Source organism: Apus apus, chromosome Z (genome assembly GCF_020740795.1).
Source record: "Apus apus isolate bApuApu2 chromosome Z, bApuApu2.pri.cur, whole genome shotgun sequence".
Taxonomy (NCBI): Eukaryota; Metazoa; Chordata; class Aves; order Apodiformes; family Apodidae; genus Apus; species Apus apus.
Window position 1 is genome coordinate 24,346,401 of NC_067312.1, and position 18,699 is coordinate 24,365,099.

The following is an 18,699-nucleotide window of genomic DNA, read 5'->3' on the forward strand; positions in this document are numbered from 1 at the left end:
AAAAACATCTTTTTTTTTTTTTTTTTCTCTCCAGTAAATTGAATGTGACCTGCCTACCTTACCTTTTTCTTCTTAAGCAAATGATGTACCTCAGCCGTGATTAAGGTCCAAAGTAAGCCTTTCCAGCATGAACATTTCTTGAAGCAGAAGTACCTTTCAGATACACTCTAACTGCCATGCTCCTTCCGTAGGCATTTTCAGGGTCCAGCAACCGCAGAAGAATGACTTGAAGAAAAGCTGAGGACTTTTTTCCAGCACGGGTATGCAGGTCTCCCAGGAAACCCACACTTCAAGGAACTGTCTGATTTATTGGTGTTGAATAGCTTAAATGTGATCACCCTTGCTCATGCAAGAGCAACCTACTCAGGCTCCAGTCAGCTTACTGAATGTGTACAACAGTAACTGCAGTGCCATGCAGCAAAGCTGAGTCTTGCTGCATTCCAATCACAGAACAGCATAAATTCCTGCTGGAGAAGCAGGTAATGGAATCATATGGCTCCAAGCAAAAAAAAAAAAAAAAAGCAATTTTTACCTTAGGCTCAGTGACATGATAGTGTTTTTTTTGTTTGGTTGGTTTTGGTTTTGGTTGTTGTTGTAGGGGTTTTTTTGTGTTTTTTTTTTTGTTTGTTTGTTTTGTTGTTTTGTTTTGTTTTGTTTGTTGATTGGTTGTTGTTTGTTTTTTTTTAACTAGCAAGAAGTGCCCTAGTTTGACTTTCAAAATCTGCTTTTATATTCTAGATATCAGTGCTCTTTCTGTACATGGGCTGGCTGGGCTAGTGTATGTTCCTGTGTAGTTCTGCAGCAACTAAATCACATAAAACTCTTCACCTCTCTGAACACACAATCTTTGCTTGGAAAGGAAAGCTCTCGCTTGGTACAGTAGATACCAATACAGATTACTTCCTAAGCTCTAGCAGTAATTTCATAATAATTTACACTGCTAGTTGCACATCTTGCACATAATCCTGTCATAAATAAACAGAATTATACTGGTGGTCAGTGTGGGACACAACAGGAATGGTTGTGTGGGAGTAGCATGTAAAAATCCCTCCCCTGTTACAAAGGTTCAGGTTTGTCTTTGTGACTTTTTTCTGAAGGCTGTGCTTCAAGCTACAAGTATATATATTTTGGTTTGGTTTGGTTTTTTTTGTTGGGTTGTGGTTTTCTGTTTGTTTGGGTTGGGTTTTGTATTGTGTTTTTTTTTAAAGATAGCAGGAAGCAGACTGATACGTATCTGCAAACACAAATACACCATTAGGTAAAAGAACATCTATGAATTTTACTTCATTATTTAGTTCTCTTCACAGAGAATATGAAAATGAGAGTTGTGGGACTACAGATGCACCATGCCTTCTAAGCCAGGTTTATCAAGTGATGTGAGGTAGACTTTCACAACCTCCGAAGGCTGGGCTATACACAGAGATGCTCAGATAAAGCCTCCTCCTCCTCCTCTCCTCTTGCCAGCCCCAGCATTAAAAGCCACACTGGCTTCTTGCCTGCTTGAGCAAAATTGGAAAAATTCAACAAGAGAAATTAGGGTACTTTTCTAGTTCAATCTCCCTTCCACAGCATGTGACTGGAAGTAGAAGAGATGCTCTCACTTGCTGGTTGTGTGACTGTCTGAGCATACTAAGCATCTTAATAGCTAGTAAATCCATCCACAAAATGACAGTGATTTAATAATGACTCTACCACAGACTGTGATTTTTCAAATCCAGTTTGAACCTAAACACAGCAGAGACTCTATTTATTATCTTGAAATGAGGATGATTTCAAAAGTTTAAAATGTAATATTATTAATGTTAAATCGATCGTTACACACCTATTCAAAACCCTGCAGTGCTAATATCAGAAATTATATTTGACATACAGATAGTATCACAGTACTATGGATTTAGCAACAGTTTATTGGTACTGGGTTTATGTTTCACAACAGGCTTAGTGACAAATTGAAATTAAGTTCCACAATAGAAGTGGGGAGGAAGAAGTTTTTAGTGGACCTATTTCTAAAATAAGTCATTTCTAGACCATTTGCCGTACAATCAGTTACATTTCCGTGACATTTTCCCCTTTCTAAAAAGAGCTATGGCAAGAGAAAAGTTGTGCCTGCATGCATGAGCTGCAGCTTGCAGACACACTGCCAAGTTTCTGCACCTGACATTGCATGGAAGCACTAAACTCAAGCTGGAGCAGAAAGAACTAAGCCAAGCGTGTGGTTCAATACTACTAATACCAGCAATAATCCAGTTCAGCACTATTTTGAAATTACTGTTTCTCTTCTCATCCAGGCCTATCTTCTCATCTCAGTGCACAAGGGTTTAAGAGCCTAATATAAAACACGCTGAAGTGAAAATAAGTTGTTCCTTTTAATGCAATGCAGTTCAGATCAGTCCAAATATTTATTAACAATATTTACAGTGTTAGGCATAAGCTTTTGTACTTTTGGAATTAAAATTATCCCCAAATTACTGGTGAACTCTTTTACAGTTCTTTGTGTAAACTCCTAAAACGTGTTTCTATGTAATCCTAAGCATGGAACGATGACCAGACTGTGTACATGTACCACGCAACCATGTCAGCATTTGCACAAGGTCTTAGTTACTATCAGCCAAGCTAATTAACCTTATTTGCTAAAAATAAGTCACACTGTTTTTAAGATATTTCTAAATGCTAAGCTCAACAAGTTTGTCTTTCTCTTCTAGTATGTGTAGTTATAAACTGTGGTGGACAGAAAAAAAATGATGCAACAGTCCTCAAAACCTCAGTTCATCTGAATGCAAAGTCATGTGGACCATACTGTATGTTCAAGAGTCTGTGGACAGTTACCTTCTGAAAAGTGAATTCCTGAACTTGGTGCCACTCAGTGCCCATCAGGCAAATAAAAGATGACAGCAGATGTAACACTAGGCTTTCTAAGCGTAGGAGAGTTTGCACCATGTATCAGAAGTCCCAGCAGCTTAACTGTGGCTTTCAGGAGCTACTTTCCTCACCACTAAGAATTTTCTCCCTATAATGAATCCTAATTCTTGCATATTGTTTTTTGTTAGTGTGTACTTTCTTCCATCTCTCTGAACAAGATGTTCTCTCTAAGTATCTCTTAATCTGGTCTAACTTAATGCAGACCAGACTTAGACATTCAAATCCATACTGTTTAGGCTCTTGAGTGCCATTTTAATGTCAAATATTTTATCCAGCTTTCACATCAACAGTAAATACACCTTTTGATACTACCCAGTCTAAAAACTGAACATTGTACAAAAATTATCAAGAAACAGTCAGTTTTTCAAATAGAATCTAATATCCCTAGGAATGAGGTACCTCCAATAAAAAATTTTTGCCAAACTCAATTGCTACCTGAGTAACATCATGGGGCAGTAGATCTAAATTTTTTGCGTTAAGCCGCTATTTACTAATACACAGTTACCTTTGTCAAGGAAATTGTTTCTTGGCTTAATTCAAAAAGCCACCCAAATACTTTGTTGTCATTTTACTCTCCTGCTCGCTGTCTGTCTCCTTGGCAATACATCACGTTGGTGTCCACGAAGCAGTCCTGCACTTGGGGCAGCAGAGACCAGGCAAGGAAAACACATGTAAAATTGCCCCAAAGCTGGGATTTTTCAGGTTTAGTTCAAAGCACTGGAGGCAGCCAAACCTCTGGTGAGCTCACTGGCTGCAGGAGCCTGAGGAGTATGCCTCGCCACAACCACCAACCTCTTAGTTTATCACCATCTGCACTGTGTTTCCAGCCTGCCTTCTGCTACCTCCTCTTGAGACTCCATGATAATGTTGCCCTCATGTCCTTTCTGTCTTTCTTTCCAAACTAATTGTGGATGTCTTTTTCTCAGTATCCTGCACACCTCTATGAAACACCCACTTTAGCCAGCTGGGCACTACCTTGCTTTTTCATTCCCCTCTCTCCCCATCAGAGACTCAGAACTAGCACTTTTTAATTGAAATGCCAAAAAGAACTCTGACTTAAAATGAATGGCCACAGGGTCTTGTTTATCTCGCTGCAACTATCCCACCCAAGGCTGCTCTGACTGTGGAACATGGCTCCTCTGGGACACCAAGCATACAGCAGGCTGAAGTAGCAAGCACATGCCTTAGGGGTGTTATATCATAAATAAAACAGCAGCAGCAGTCACCTCTTTTGAGCATAAATAGCAGAAGCCTCCCTGAAACTCATTTAAGTCCTCTCTTTAGAAGCAAACCCTCACTATTAGCCTCCTGAAATCTGCTTTACTTCAGGGAGTACAGCTCTTCAGCTCAGCTCAAAAATGAGTCTGGCAGCGTAGTCCCCTGTGGCAGAAATCTCCAGAGCAGGCACAGCATGAAAAGCACTGCCTGCCTGCCTGCCTTAAGATGGATTTCCCCTCAGCATTCACTGGAGTTTGCCACCAGTGACACTCATGCTTTCAGCCCCTGGGGCAGGCAAAAAGACAGCCATACCACCGATGTGTGAAGTGCTTGGAAAAACAGTCTGAAAAAGCCCAAAGGGGAAAATCAGCATCTTACTCCTCTGTGGGCACCAGCCATTTTTATCACGCTTGTGTTGATGGTCCTGGGGCACTGTGCCTTGCTGGTGTGGTGCTGGTGCTAGTGTAGATAACAGGAGAGAGCTGGGCAGATGCAGGAAAATGCCCACAAGCTTGAAATTAGGAGCATCAAATCAGTAAGTGCGAAGGTAAAAAGCAGTGATAGAAAAGGGGTGATCCACAGGAAGGCTGCTTGCAATTTGACTAATCTCTAAGGTCCCAGATGGCCATCTTCACCATTGCAACCACCCCGCCAACAAACTGAGGATGAAAAACAGGAAAGACTTTTACCACTACTCTCACACATGTTTCATGAGTACCTATTTACAGGTAGATATTTATTGACACAGTCAGGTGTGGTGATCTGCTGTGAGCAGGGTAGGAGCATGTTGCAAACTCAGACTTCACATAATTGATACAGAGACTAGTATGGGACTCATTCATTTTGGAATCATGCAGATTTCTAAGTGTCCAAGTTTTCTTAATTTGCACACTTAAAGAAAGGAGTTGGAAAACAATAACATAAGATATATCAACCTGCAGAATGGCTCAGTTGTTGAAATTTTTGCACATTTTTCAAACATATAATCTTGGATTTGGGCTCTGATTGTCCTGGCAAATGATGAAATGATGGCTTTCATATCTTGCAGTGAGAGATGTACTTATTTTATGCAAAGGCTCATCATCACCTTCAAAAAGACAGCTATCACTGTCAGTATTTTCACAGGGAAAGTACATTTCCCCCCACCTTTTGATGTTCATATCTAACAAAACTCTTTTCCCCTTCAAAAGTACTGCTGTGTATATCACTAGATGCACACTCTACCTCTCCAGGCTCTGAGTGATCATGTGGCTGAGCATGAACTACAGTTACTGATGATGTGGGAGAGAGCTGTGTGTGTGGCATTCATCGGTGATGCCTAGACATCCCTCCCTGGCACTCCCTTTCCACTCCCAGTCCCCTGACTGTGTAATTGTCAGTTTCCCTGGGAGCGGGAGGCAGGGGAGTAGCTGTGCCTCACGAACTCCGGCAGCTCCATGCCTGTGCGCAGGGTAAGCACTCCAGACTTCTCCAGGGCAAAGGCTGGGTGAGCAGCCTCAGTGAATCTGTGCCTGATGGCGAACAGCAACAGTCCTCTCTCTGCATTGAAGAACAACAGTCTGCCACCGCTGTAATCCAACAGGATGCCGATCCTGGCCGGGTGTTCTGTCACATGGACATCGCTCATCACACCGGTGTGAAGGAATCTGTAAAGAAAGCTAAAGGAAAAAGGAAGCCAGAACAGAGTGAGACTCCTCATGGCAGTTTACCAGAAATAACCTACTGCTCTATTGCCACCTACGAACAGGTAGCTGCGTGCAGCAGTGTGACACATGGCAACTGCATCGTGCTCAGTACACAAGCCAAGCAAGTGTGGCATGGCTGGAGAGCCCTGCCTGGCACTCTGATGAGCCCTTTTGCTTGGCATCTTTAGGGTCTCAGCATAAAAGCAACCTTGCTTTTATCATATCGTATCATATGATATAATACATTCAGCTATATCTTTCTTACTACATGTCTTTGTGGGGATTTAAGCATGAGTTCTGCTTTGGCAAAACCCTTTGTATCTCAGATGTTCTATTTAGGTAGTTATGTTTATGCATCTATATAATTTTACACTAAAAAAGCACACTTGTTTAGACCAACAGCATCTTTACACTGGAGTAACAGAGTTATGTCTTACAGACTTCCAAACATGCAGCACTGGCCAGTTGCTTGCCAGTCCTGCCACAGTGGCAGGTTGCTGTGGAGGACAAGGAAGGAGTAGGCATTCTCTATGAAGGCTTAACCTAAAAAAACTGCTCTTAGGGAAATAAATACGCTTCCTGGGATTTTGTGAAGCAGTTCAGGACATGCACCTGGAGTGACAAAACAGTGGCAAAGGAGTTTTTAAAGTTTCATTCATTGGCTGGGTGAAGGGCAGATTCATTTGAGAATTATTTTATTTTTAATATGCTTTATAAGAGTTTTCAGTTAAGGGGAGGTCTAAAGTTCCTTTGTAGTTGTCCTTTCCTTATTACTCAAATTTGCAGAAAGAAAGCAGACAGATCCTTTCTGCTCTCATGATTCTTGAAGCTGGCCAGCTGTACTTACCTGAGGGACAAGTAACTTCCCAGACTGACTCAGCTTTACCTTGTTTGTGTAGGGCAGCACCACATGCACCAGGAGGTATCAGTCAGCCCCATAACACTGCTCCGTGATGTTGTCTCATAGGAAATCCCAATCCTGTAGCTTTTGCAGGCAGAGACAACAATTTCCCAGTAATGACACCCTCGAGCAGGCAGCAGTTCACCCAGGACTGAAGGAAACCTGTTTGTGGAAGAAGTGTACAGTAAAGTGAGTGTGGTGGTAAATCAAGCACATTGTGATATTTCTTACAGTCGTGTCATGCAGCTGCACTTAAAGTTACTAATGGATTGCATTCTGTTCTTCTAAGTGCAAGGTTTTATCAAATATTTGAATGCTGTCGCAGAGAATAATTTCACTTTTGCACTGAGAGGAATTCATCTTGAGGACTAAAAACTATGCAAAATTAGACACAATTACATGAAGGTAAAAAAGGGTGAAAAAGGTGAATTTGGAGGCAAAAAAAGACCTCATACTTAGCAGACTTTTACTAACTAGAGAGCATGGTTGATTTAAGCATACACAGTGACAAACATTTTGTGTGCATTCAGCTGTAACAGTAAAAAAAAATAAAAGTGTTTAAATCAGTAATACCTCATTACCTTTTAAGAAGCCATAACAGTGTGGCAAAACTTAGAGAAGTGGACCTGTGCTTGTGATAGGACCCATGTCAGTGTGTTAAAAAAACCCCATGTGATGGGTGGCTTTGTGATGAACACAGCTAACCTGGTACAACCATTCTAATGTACCCCAGGAGCACTACCTATTTCTCCAAAGCCACAGATGCTTTAGAATATGTTACCAACAATGCCCTCAGTAGACGAGCAAGGTGAAGGGATGGATTACTTTTACCTACAATATTTTCTAAAGCAATCCCACAAATCCGGCCTTCTTGGGGCAGCAACAAGCTGCTTTGTGACTGAAGTGCTCTGAAGGATTAAGCCGTGACTGTGGACTGAGGCAAACCCAGCAGTCCCAAGAGGTACCATTGCCTGTAACTTTCAGGAGGCTCCTCAGTGCAACTCCTCTCAGCACCTACATCAATGCTCCTACTGGCTTCACTGAGACCCGGCACTGCTTGAACTGCAGGGGGGTCAATCCACAACATCCAGGGGCTACCTAACTGAAATGATTTAGTTCTTCTACAAAATCAGCTAGTGCCATGTGAAAGCTCTCTATAGGCAAAAAATTAAGAGAGTGAGGAACCCATCCTGAACCTTGCAGTGTGGTCATGTTCATCATGCTGCTACTCACCCAGTGAATCTGGCTTTCTCTGGAAGACAGATCTTTGTTGCATTGGAGGAGATCTGCAAAGCAGGGTGGGCTGTGTCACTCAGCAGGTGAAATCGAGTCCCTGGTACAATTCACAACAGAGAAATACCAGTTCTGAGAGGCTGGTGAGGTTAACATGAGATGAATCAAACAATGTTAAGGAAAAATTACTGCCATCTTAGCTGGATAAAGCTGTGTCAGCTGGCAGGTAGGAGGGGCAGAAAAGTGGGTGCAAATGCAAGGACTCTCCCAAGCTGCACCCAGCTGGGGTCACAGTCCATAATTCAGAAATGTAGCTGGGTGATAAGGAGATCTTCAGTATTCAAGAAGGTTGAATAATTTTCAATCAATTGCTTTTTCAAAATAGCAAATTTGAAAGTTGAGGCTGGTTTGGGAGAAACACACATGATTTAACACTATTTATCTGGTAACCTTGAAGTTTCAATCATCCATTATGTTTTCCAAGCTGCTTTGCATGGTTCCTCAACCCTGAAGCCTCAAGTCCATATGGTTTTAATTGTGAGGTATTTTTTAAAGATTATGGCACCTTTTACCAGAATATGCACTGCCAAACTCAAGCAAACTGAAGTCCCTGAGAATATTTAATAATTTCACATCTCTGACAGAACTGGTTTTGCTTCTGAGGTCTCTTCAGTTCTACATTGACATAAATCTACCCACTTAGAGAGAAGTCCCTGACTGCGCTAATTTTAATCAGATAAAATACAGTACCTTTCATCTTAATAACATGGTTACTGCCGTATCAGAAAGTTCCATTATGATTCCCAGATAAAAACAGCGTATTTGGATGCTTTGCCCCTCCATCCCAATTGTGATTTACCTTTAGTTGAAATGAGAGCTGCTTCACTTTGCTCACTTGTCCCAAAGGGGTTGACAGCCCTCAAGTAGAAAAAATAGTTCACATTGGGCTCCAGGGATACTTTCAGTTCAGGTTTCTTTATAACAGCAAAAGATCTGAAAATTTTAAAGATTTTTATACATTAAAATGTATGCAGATAACCAAACCAGGATAGAATAATTTATGCAAATAGCTAAGTCACCTAACAGTATTGTTGACTGCTGAAAGAACAGGTACCAAAGAGAATCAGAAAGGTGAACACTTCAAGCAAACAACTGTAGGAGGTTCAGAAATTTATTTGAGGAATTCTCCTTACTTCATTTGGCAAATTTGCAGGCCTTTGTCCCTGGTACCATCTTTTAATTTAGCACAAACCTTGGGTGTAATGCTCACTTCATGTTCATTTTTGCAGCATAAGTCACCACATAAAATACAAGCAGCACATAATCAAATTCTCATCCGCCTCCTGTAAAAAGGCTGCATGACAAGCTGAACAAGCTTCTGAAGATTAATTCAGTTGCATGACAATGAATGCATTGCTGATGTTTGTACTGATCCAAAAGAATGGATACCCTTATCTGAGGCTGCACAGAAGCCACGCACCTCCTGTCACAAACCCCTTGCTCACAAATTGTTCATCAGCTGAGTCTTGGCTCTGTCTCCCTAACAGTGCCGTGCACTCTAACAGGCTGGTTTTGCAAGAGGCAGCAGCAGGGAAACTACCGTTGTACAGTGCCCTGCTTTGACTATGTCTCCCCTTTGTGGTGCCTCAAAAGCTCCAGCCCTCACATCTTCTACTGCTGCTGCCTTGACACACGCAGGGAAGTGAGAGTCAGCACCCACTCAATCTGCTTCACAGGCACTTTGAAGTGTCAGTGAAAGTACTTTGGATGGCTAGAAAGATGCCAATTTAATTCTATATGTTGTCAAGAGTATGAAAGATTGGTTTAACAAATTCTCATACACTGAATCCTGATTTTCCTCATTTTTGCCTTTTATGATAATGGCAGAGTCACACAGTATATACCCACCACATTGTATGCCTGCAGGTAAAGACTGTTTATCTGTATAAATTTGATAATTTTATCTCAGAAATGGTTCTAGGGATTTTTAAGGTATTTAAATTTTCAAGTGTAATGCAGGTTTTTCAAGATAACCTCTCTGTTCTCTGCATTGAAAGACAATAACCTCCGTGGTGTCAGAAAGGGCTGGAGGTAGGAGTCCTGCTCTGCTCTCCAGCCAAGTCACAAACAGGAGATGTGCTTTTGGAGGGCACGCAAGGACCTTGCCCTTCCACCCCGGGTTTGAGACTGCAGCCCAGGGTGGTCTCCCTCCTGCCGGTAATGTCTCTCTGAGGAACTAGATTAAACAAATTACCTTTTCCAGCACTAATGACTGTGGCCCCAGAGGAGGTAAGGCAGGCAAATCAGCAGTCCGAGCAAACAATTGCTGTCCGTTTGTAGTAACTGTTTTTCCGCATATGTCCCACCAGAGAGCAGTATAATCTGAAGAATAATCAGTGCTCATCCATTAGGATTTTTCACTGCCTCTGCCACATTTATCACATGAAAGTAAAATCCCACAGCCCTGTACACACCAAATTCCTGCAAACACAACACAGAGCTTTGCACGTAGGAGGATGGCATCCTGGGGAAAGACTGATGTGTCTTCCTTATTAGTTTGTAGCAAGTTTGGGTTTTGGTTGTTTTTTTTTACTGACAGCTGCCAATAAAAGTGATTGAAAACACTGAGAAAGAGCACTGGGTGCTCCTGCGGTTTTTGTTTGCTTGTTTCCCACTTTGAAAGGATTTCAGAGTGTTTGGGGCTCTTGCGAGATCAGTGCAGAGCCCTGCTACCTTTGGGGTATGTGTTAAACTAATTCTGGTGAAACGAGGTAGCAATCCTGCAGCTTGCCTCACAGTCGTAACTAATCAAGCCCCTGACCACGACAGTGCTTCAGCAAGACAGGCTGGTCGGTTCTTACTGAAGGGTTCAGGGGCATGGTGGAAACTGATGAATTGCCCAATGACAACCTGAGATCTTTAGACTTGAAAGAGGAAAAAGGCACTTTTGAGTATAGGAGACAAGAGAAAAAAGAAAGATGAATGGAATTAAAATACAAGATGGGAACTTAACAAGGAGGCAAACATAAAATAGGTGAGAAAAAGGAATATAAGGATGAAAGCAGAAGCATGGGAAAAGAAGTGGGCACCTAAGCTTTGAAGAAATTTGTTCACACTTTCTAGACAAGTCTTGCCCAATCTGTTCCTTAAAAGCCCCATTCTTACATTTTGCAAATCTGGAGCACAGACCACTAGGAAGAAGTTTTGAGCCAGCAGTCACAAGTGACTTGAAGGGAGGGTACACTAAGATACTCATCAGAAGCTGTGCGTGGCATTGTTTAGATTGATGTATCCCAAGCACACTTATGCCCTGTATATGGCACTTTATTCTCTCTTCTGGAAAATACCATGTAAGTCAGTGTCCTTCCAAAGAGAGATTTTTTTCACTATGAAATATTTAACTTATGGCTAGTTAATAAAAGACAAAATTGTTTCTAAATCCAAGTGGACAGGTACACTCTGGTGTAAAGAGTAGACCTGGGGTACTCATATTCTGGACCCTGGATCTCAGGTGTTCAGAGGAAAGTTTGAGTCCAGCCAATTGCAGAATACGGTCAGCCATCAAAGCTCAGACTTGGGCCTCTTCCAAATGCAAAATTCTCCAAATCAGAATTCAGTTGCATATTTAAATCTGAGAGCAATAGCATGTCTCATTTCAGTTGTAATACTGAAACAGAAAACCCTGCACCTTAAGCAGATATTGTCAGTAAAACAGTGATCAGATTTTTGTAAAGCTTTGTCTGCTTGGTAATCTATTTTAGCCAGCTTTAAGCTGCCTAAGAATATGAGCCCATCGATTTTAGCTATGATTAAGGCTTAAAAAACAGTCCCACTGCTGCCAACTAATGAAACAGAATATGCCAACAAGAAGGAATTTAATTTTCAACAATCTGAGCCAGATCTGAGATCACATGAGGCTTCATGCAAAGAAGAAATAGATGTTGCTATCACCTCTCTTTCTGTTTGAAGGATAGAGTGAAGGGAGAAAGGGAATACTGAGGGCTCACTAGCAATCACTGTTGTTTGTCATGCTTTGGGTTGACCCTGCAATCAGTGATAAAAAAGCAAGGATGAGAAGAAGCTATGATTATTGCTTACCTTACAGGGTACAGGTCATGCACAGGAGAAGGGAAGGGAAAATGTACCCTGACTATGTCAGGGTAAAAGCCTGATTAATTTCCAAGTTCTTGTAAAAACAATTGCAGCTAGATCTTCCTCAAGGTCACCTAAAGTATGAACCACATTATTTTGTTCAGGAAAGAAGAGAAATCCACCTACAACATTTTCTGTGTCAGCTGTTTTCTACTTTAAAGACACCTGTCCACTTCATAGATGATTGGAAATGTAATAATGTTAACATCAACAAAGGTAGCATTCTAGCCTTTAGCATAAGTGTTATAACACTAGCAGTGTTCCCACAGTGTCTTGGAATCGTGACACAAAATTCAGTGCATAGAAATTCAAGAAATATTTGAAGTTAAATATTTGAAGTATCTCCTCTTATACCTTCTCTTTATAAGAGGAATCTCTAAGTCTCAAAATGCAATCTCCAAATTTCAGGTACATGTTATTCAAAGCAGAACAGAAAGGAGTTACATGTTTCTTTACCTTTAAATTGCCATGGAATATTACAGTAGCAGTTGTTTGGTAAAGTTGTGATTTTCCTGGCTTTAGGGAAATGTGATGCTATGCTTTGATAAATGTTTCTCTCATCTGATTAATTTCAAGGAAACAACATCTAGAGGATATTTTTTAATACTGCATGAACCCAGCAAATGATACACTTTGCAGTGATTCAGAACGCCCCCAGTGCCATAACTGTCATCTCCACCCCCAAGACCCCACCAAAACAGCACCTCCAGACCTGTGCTGCTACCACCAATGCAGAGTTAGAGCTGAAAGTATGCAAGCTTTGCAAGGTATCTGCAGAAGCACAGAGTAGGATTGTACCATGGGTGGAAAACTAAAAATAAAGAATAAATAGCTCTGAGTTTTCTCTCAGCTGTGCTGCATACTTCCTTTCATCTCACTCTGTCCCAGCTCTGGCTCTCTAGGGGTTAAATCACCAAAGCACCACCTGTAATGGCCCTTGCTGCTATCTCAGATGGCAAGCTCAGCACAGCCAGAGAGGTGGAAGATTCTCCATTTTCCACACCTTGTTTCCTGTGCTTGCAGGAAAGTCATGTGAGCAATGCAACATTAGGGAGGTTTGCTCTCCTTTTTCCAGGGTGACACCTGCTCTGTGGGTAGACACAAAATCTCAGTCACCAGCAGTGCTGGTCTTGCGCGGGCAGAGCCGGTGACACTCAGCACCTTCCGCTTTCACCATCTCACTGCGTATGGTACTAATTTCTGTCTCCCTGAGTCTTACAGATTTCTCATGATGTGATACATGGTTTCCATCTGAACAGCCCACACACCTAATCCCTGGACTGCATTTCTCACAGTTTTCCATCTTCCACCCACAGCTACATTGACTTCTCAACACAAAGAGGCTGAACACTGAGAAAATAGCAGAGCTCTGGAAGCTGAAAGAAAAATTTTAAAGACTCATACAGATTCTGGAAACAGAATCAACACAGAAAGGAGTTTGGGAACCACAGCAGCAGGCCAGAGACTCATTCTTGCAGAAGATTTAAGATGGTTTTATACAAAATTATATCCCTCAGGTGGCAAGCTGTCCAGGAGACATAACCCAAAGGGAAACTATAGTTATTTAAAATTACACTTAGTATGACAACTTTTAATGAGAATTTGTTTCCAGATGTTCTTAAAATTCTCTCCCTGGGGAAGTTGGACTGCTCCAAGGACCTTCTTGGAGGTATTCAAAAGCTGCCTGGGCAACTGGCTCTAGGTGGCCCTGCTTAAACAGTAGGCTTGGACCAGATGGACCAAACTCAACCATCCTGTGATTCTTTGACATACTAAAGGCCAGCCTAGATCAGGGGCTCCACAAAGGGCTCTAGCTGTTCTATGGGGGTATTTATCCTTGTCTGCTCTCTCAGCAGTGTCCCTTGCCTTGGATGAAGTCCCAGAATTATATGTGCAAAAACAGCCTTGTGGGATGGGACCATACTGCTTTCTCCAGGACTTCTCTTGGGATGTCCTTCTCCCAATTCTATTTTCCCACTGTTCCCCCAGTGACAGTTGTATGAACTTTCCAGGGCTGCTGAGAAACTCATTTGAACTCCCACCCAGGGACTAGGAAATCACTCAACCATGGGGCTGCTGAAGTAGGAGAGGCACAGGCCACCTCTCTAAGGATTCCATGTCTGGCTAATGCCCAGGATGACTGTTGCTCAGGAAACCTGTGAAGGACAAACTCCAATCTTTCAAGGAAAGCAACCAGAAGAAACTACAGCATTTCCAGGCATAAATGCTCCTAGGTGTGCATAATGACAGTTTTATTCTACCTGACATAAGTACCACATACCAGAACTTCAAGCTCCCTTAGATACTTCCAGAAGGCAGTTCTTCCCACGATATCAGCTACATACATAGTTCTAACTAGCCTCTTGGGTGTCCTGGGTGGGAGAAATACAGGCAGCATTCTTCATCTACCAGTGGGCCCTTTTTTTAGGTCAATCTCAAGGAGCTTGTTTTTGAAAAGGAAAGAGGGTCATTGCTTTGAGGGAAAATAAGTTGTAAAATATGATCTTGACACTGTAAAAATACAGAAATTTCTGAGAAATACAGAAAATTCTGAGATAATTCAGTATTTTGTCCTGTGGGAATTTTTCACACTTGTCCCAGTACAGGGCTACCTTCTACCCACAGGGAGGCCAATAAGTCAAATGTGACTCAGTATAATTATAAACATGTTAGATTTTGCACAAGCTCACTTGAGAAAGGGAATAGGTCTGTTTTGGCAGCTTTTTGCCAGTTATCACCACACAAGTAAAGTGCTTGGTGTTATCAACACCTCGCTTACAGATTACAAAACCCAGCATACTTTATAGTTCATTTTTTTCAGGAGAAAAAGAGTAAATTCCAGCTACCAGTGAAGAAACTTGAGGGTGAACACACAGCAGAGATTTTGGGAGCAGCTTCATATCCCTGACCAACCACTTTGACAGGTTGGTAGGGACCTGATGGCTTCATGAAATATGTATGAAACAGGGCAGGTCATGGCTGTCCTCTGAGAGGCCAGACAGCTGGTTAAGACCTCTCCTTGATTTTGTTAACACAGCACAATGGTATTGGATGGAAAAAAAAAGGTCTTCTAACCCTGCAGAAGTGTTGTTGTTTGGTTTGGTTTGGTTTTTTTAATATTTAGCCTCTTTCGTAAGGAGCAAGGTGCACACGATTTCACTAACCTACTTGTCTACTAGAACCTGTGAACCCTCTAATCCCCTTAACTAATTTTGATTGCAAGGGGTGGAGCTCTGCTCTCTCTATGACATCTACATGAAATCCATGTGAAATAGCCCCTGGGTGAAGACCCTGATCAGGCTGTTGGGAGGTAAGGGCAGACTATCTCAGCTGGGCTGAGGCTCTTCCACAGGGTTCCATATAGCAAGTCACTCCCCATCTCCCAAAGCTTCTCAGACCTCTGTAACTGTATTTTGCTGGAATATTGCTGTCATTGATTTAAAAACCAACCAACCAACAAAACCCAAGCCCCAAGGACATACAGAACACCATATAGTTTTCTCTCCACTTCAACCCAGTGCATGATTTCCCAGCTCACTGGCACCTCCATCCCCACCCTCTCTCCTTGACACAGGACAGACATAGTGTAGGGGAAGCCAGAGAGAGCTTGGTATAAGCAGACACTGCCCCCAATTTCAAAGCTGCTCTTTGGGTTCTTTGTGACCTCTGTGGCATGTCCCCAGGGTTGTGCAGCACTCAGATGTGCTTTGGGATGGATCTGCCCACACATCCAGAGAGTGCAGGTGGGTAGCCAACATGACCAGGACACCTGTATCATCCTCACTAGAGAATCATATGCCCCAAGATGGGTCTTGTCTTGTTTGCCACAAAGCAGAGAGCAAACGAGGCCAAGTGCCTCCATCCTGCTTCTTTCCCTGGAGCTCGGTTGCCTGCCCCTGCCCTGCCCACGGCAGTGATTGCTTCCCTGGCCAGCACAGCCCTGCACCTCCTGGTTGATTGCAGACAGTGCAACATTTCCAGGGTTTGCGCCCCAAATGAAAGGGATTGCCCAGTTAAACAGAATAAAAAGGAAGTATTTTCATGCCTCGGCCTAATCTCATAGATGAGCATCTGTCCTGTAAACTCCCCAGCACGAAGAAGCGGATTCCTTTCTTGGGAGGCTGAAGGCAAATTAACCCCCTGGGGGGCAACTCCCCGTGCAGGGGATGCTCCTTAGCAGCTGCCTAACGCAACCGGGAGGCGCGGCACTGACCTGAGACCCTCTCCTTCTGGCGGGTGCTGCCGGCAGTACTCCAGGGTGAAGGACTCCGCCGACACCGAGCTGGGACGCCAGCGGATGGTGGCCGTGTCCCAACACACTGTGCAGTCCTCGGCCTTGATGGTGGGGACAGCAGGCGCTGGGGACACAGGGACACATTAGCTGCACTGCAGTGAGGGTGCCAGCAGCTGGCAGGGGATGATTGCAAAGGGAAAGAACAGTCACCTCTCCAGAAACCCAGGGCATAGTTCTGCCCATCCAGCAATAATATTTTTCTTGTGTTTCTATGGCAGAAGGTTACCTTTTGGGGAAAAAAACAAAACAAAACCATGCTGGGAAAGTCACTGTGAATAACTGTGTATTTCTGCACATTCTTAAAATGTCCATGCAGATTATGCCTTTCCTCAAGCAAATTTTCCTTGTTTCTGCCAATACTCAAGGAGCAGAGCACCAAGAGAGTACTGCCTACAGCTCTCTCCACATCACTTCAATCCTGTCCTCGGCAGCCCCTGCATGAACTGCACCAGAAACTCATGTGCTGCTGCAGAACTGATGGGAAGATGCTGACTTTCTGCTTAATTAAAACCTGTTTATTTTTGCAATGCTAAAATTTGGTCCCACAATTTCTCTTTTTTAGAGTCATAGTTTAAGAACTACAGACCCAACTGCAAGGCAGAAAACTGAATGTAAAATAGTGCACTGAATGCAAGTAATCAAAAGCTATTGTGTGACATTGCACACCCAACATTGTAGGCTGAAAAAGGACTGGTTATATTAACTTGCTCTTTCCCTTTACAGGGAATAGCAACATAAACAAACCTTATAACCTGCTGTTGTAGCTCATGGCAATAGTCTTAATACCAATCCTTAAAAGATGGGTTATTAATTTAAAAAATGTAATAGGAAATTATTTTGTTTTTAAACAGATTGGGATCCAAATAGAAGGCTTAAGACAGAAGTGGAAATTAGAACATTTTCTGACAAGATACTTCTATAGACCTGCAACCATCATTCCAGATTAATTCCATTTTATAAGAAAAACAATTTTTTATTAGTAGAAGAGGAAAGAAGAACACCCACAATACATACAGATTTCTTGATTTAGTTAAAATCAAGACGTTAGCAGTTCATGTTAAGATGTACATAATGTTTTCATAGAGGAACAGCTAATCTAGATATTCTGCAGAAGAAAATCTGTAGGATAGATTATCATCTTGTAATACAACTATGGAGCTTCCCTTAGCAATAATCCTGTAATTCTCTTCTGACATATTTGATTATTGTCTGGTTTTAAGTATGTCTGTTTCTAAAGAACGAAAAATTAATAGCTAAATCCCCTGATACCTGACATATACCCACATTGAAGTAGGTGCAAACAGCATGTCCTAGGACATAAAAGTCTTTTTTAATTTATTTGAAATTTTCTGTCTAAAGAGTAGATGGAGTCAGCATAGCAGGAAACGTTGTTACTTTGTTTTTGAGAATTTTAACAAGTTAGCAGCAGTTAGAATATGTATCTGAGTTCCTGGTAAAAGGGGTTAGTTCTTACTCTGTCTGTCAGATAGATACCTGGTGAGAACCACATTGGAAGAACAGAAGGTGCATGCACTCCTATGTCTTTAGGATTGCAAAGAGCCTTTGCATGGAAATCAGTTTGAGACACACAGGGAGGAGTCAGGGTAGAGGGATATTTGTTGCCTTAGCATCATTTTCTTACTGAAAATAATTCTTGGAAACAGCATATTTCCCAGGGGAGGGGAGGACAGGCAGTGAGTTTGGAGATGCAGCAGCAGGAGGTGGGAGGTGCTGGGGGAATGCTGCAGCAGCACCTGTCTGCATTCCCTGCAACTCCCCAGTCCCATTGCCACCTCCACGAGTGCACTCCCAATAGTGAAATCTTGTGGGGGTTCTAAACACCTGGACAGGCACAGCTTTGATCCACTATTAATGTGTATGTTCCTGTAACTTCATGTACCACCAAATTAATTTCTTGTATTTGCTGACTTCTAATCTGAACTATTAAAAATAAGTTCTCTAAATTCTTGCTTCTGAGTTCATTGGGCTACTTGAAGAAACAGATTATTCCAGTTTTATATCAAAGTAGCCAGGCTCACACTGAAAAAAATGTTTCCATTACCAGTGCTCATCTTTCCATCTCTGATATTAAGGGGATGTTTTGCATCACTCAGTGCTCAGCAGTGTCCCAAGTCCATCTGGGGCTCAGTGCACTCCAGAGGGAGTTCACCTCAGCTTGAGGTGAAGTGTTTAATGAACCCTTATTTGATCTAGTTTATGTGTTTTCTTAAAGAAACAGGCCAAAGGAAGGCATCAAAGACTCCAGAAAATTAACTTCTTCAGGAGGGTTCAGTTTT

General features: G+C 42.2%; 1 protein-coding gene across 2 annotated transcripts in view; it reads right to left on the reverse strand.

The window, feature by feature from the left end:
• Window positions 1–1,887: 1,887 nt before the first annotated feature.
• Window positions 1,888–18,699, reverse strand: part of CMYA5 (cardiomyopathy associated 5) — a 49,345-nt gene continuing 32,533 nt past the window's right edge. For both annotated transcript variants that reach the window (XM_051642163.1, XM_051642162.1), the window contains exons 9-13: window positions 16,322–16,466; window positions 8,816–8,949; window positions 7,957–8,056; window positions 6,709–6,885; window positions 1,888–5,795 (exon numbers count right to left, since the gene is read on the reverse strand). In XM_051642163.1, the coding sequence (XP_051498123.1) occupies window positions 5,513–5,795; window positions 6,709–6,885; window positions 7,957–8,056; window positions 8,816–8,949; window positions 16,322–16,466 (839 nt within the window). In that variant the 3' untranslated portion in view covers window positions 1,888–5,512. The remainder of the gene's footprint in view (window positions 5,796–6,708; window positions 6,886–7,956; window positions 8,057–8,815; window positions 8,950–16,321; window positions 16,467–18,699) is intronic.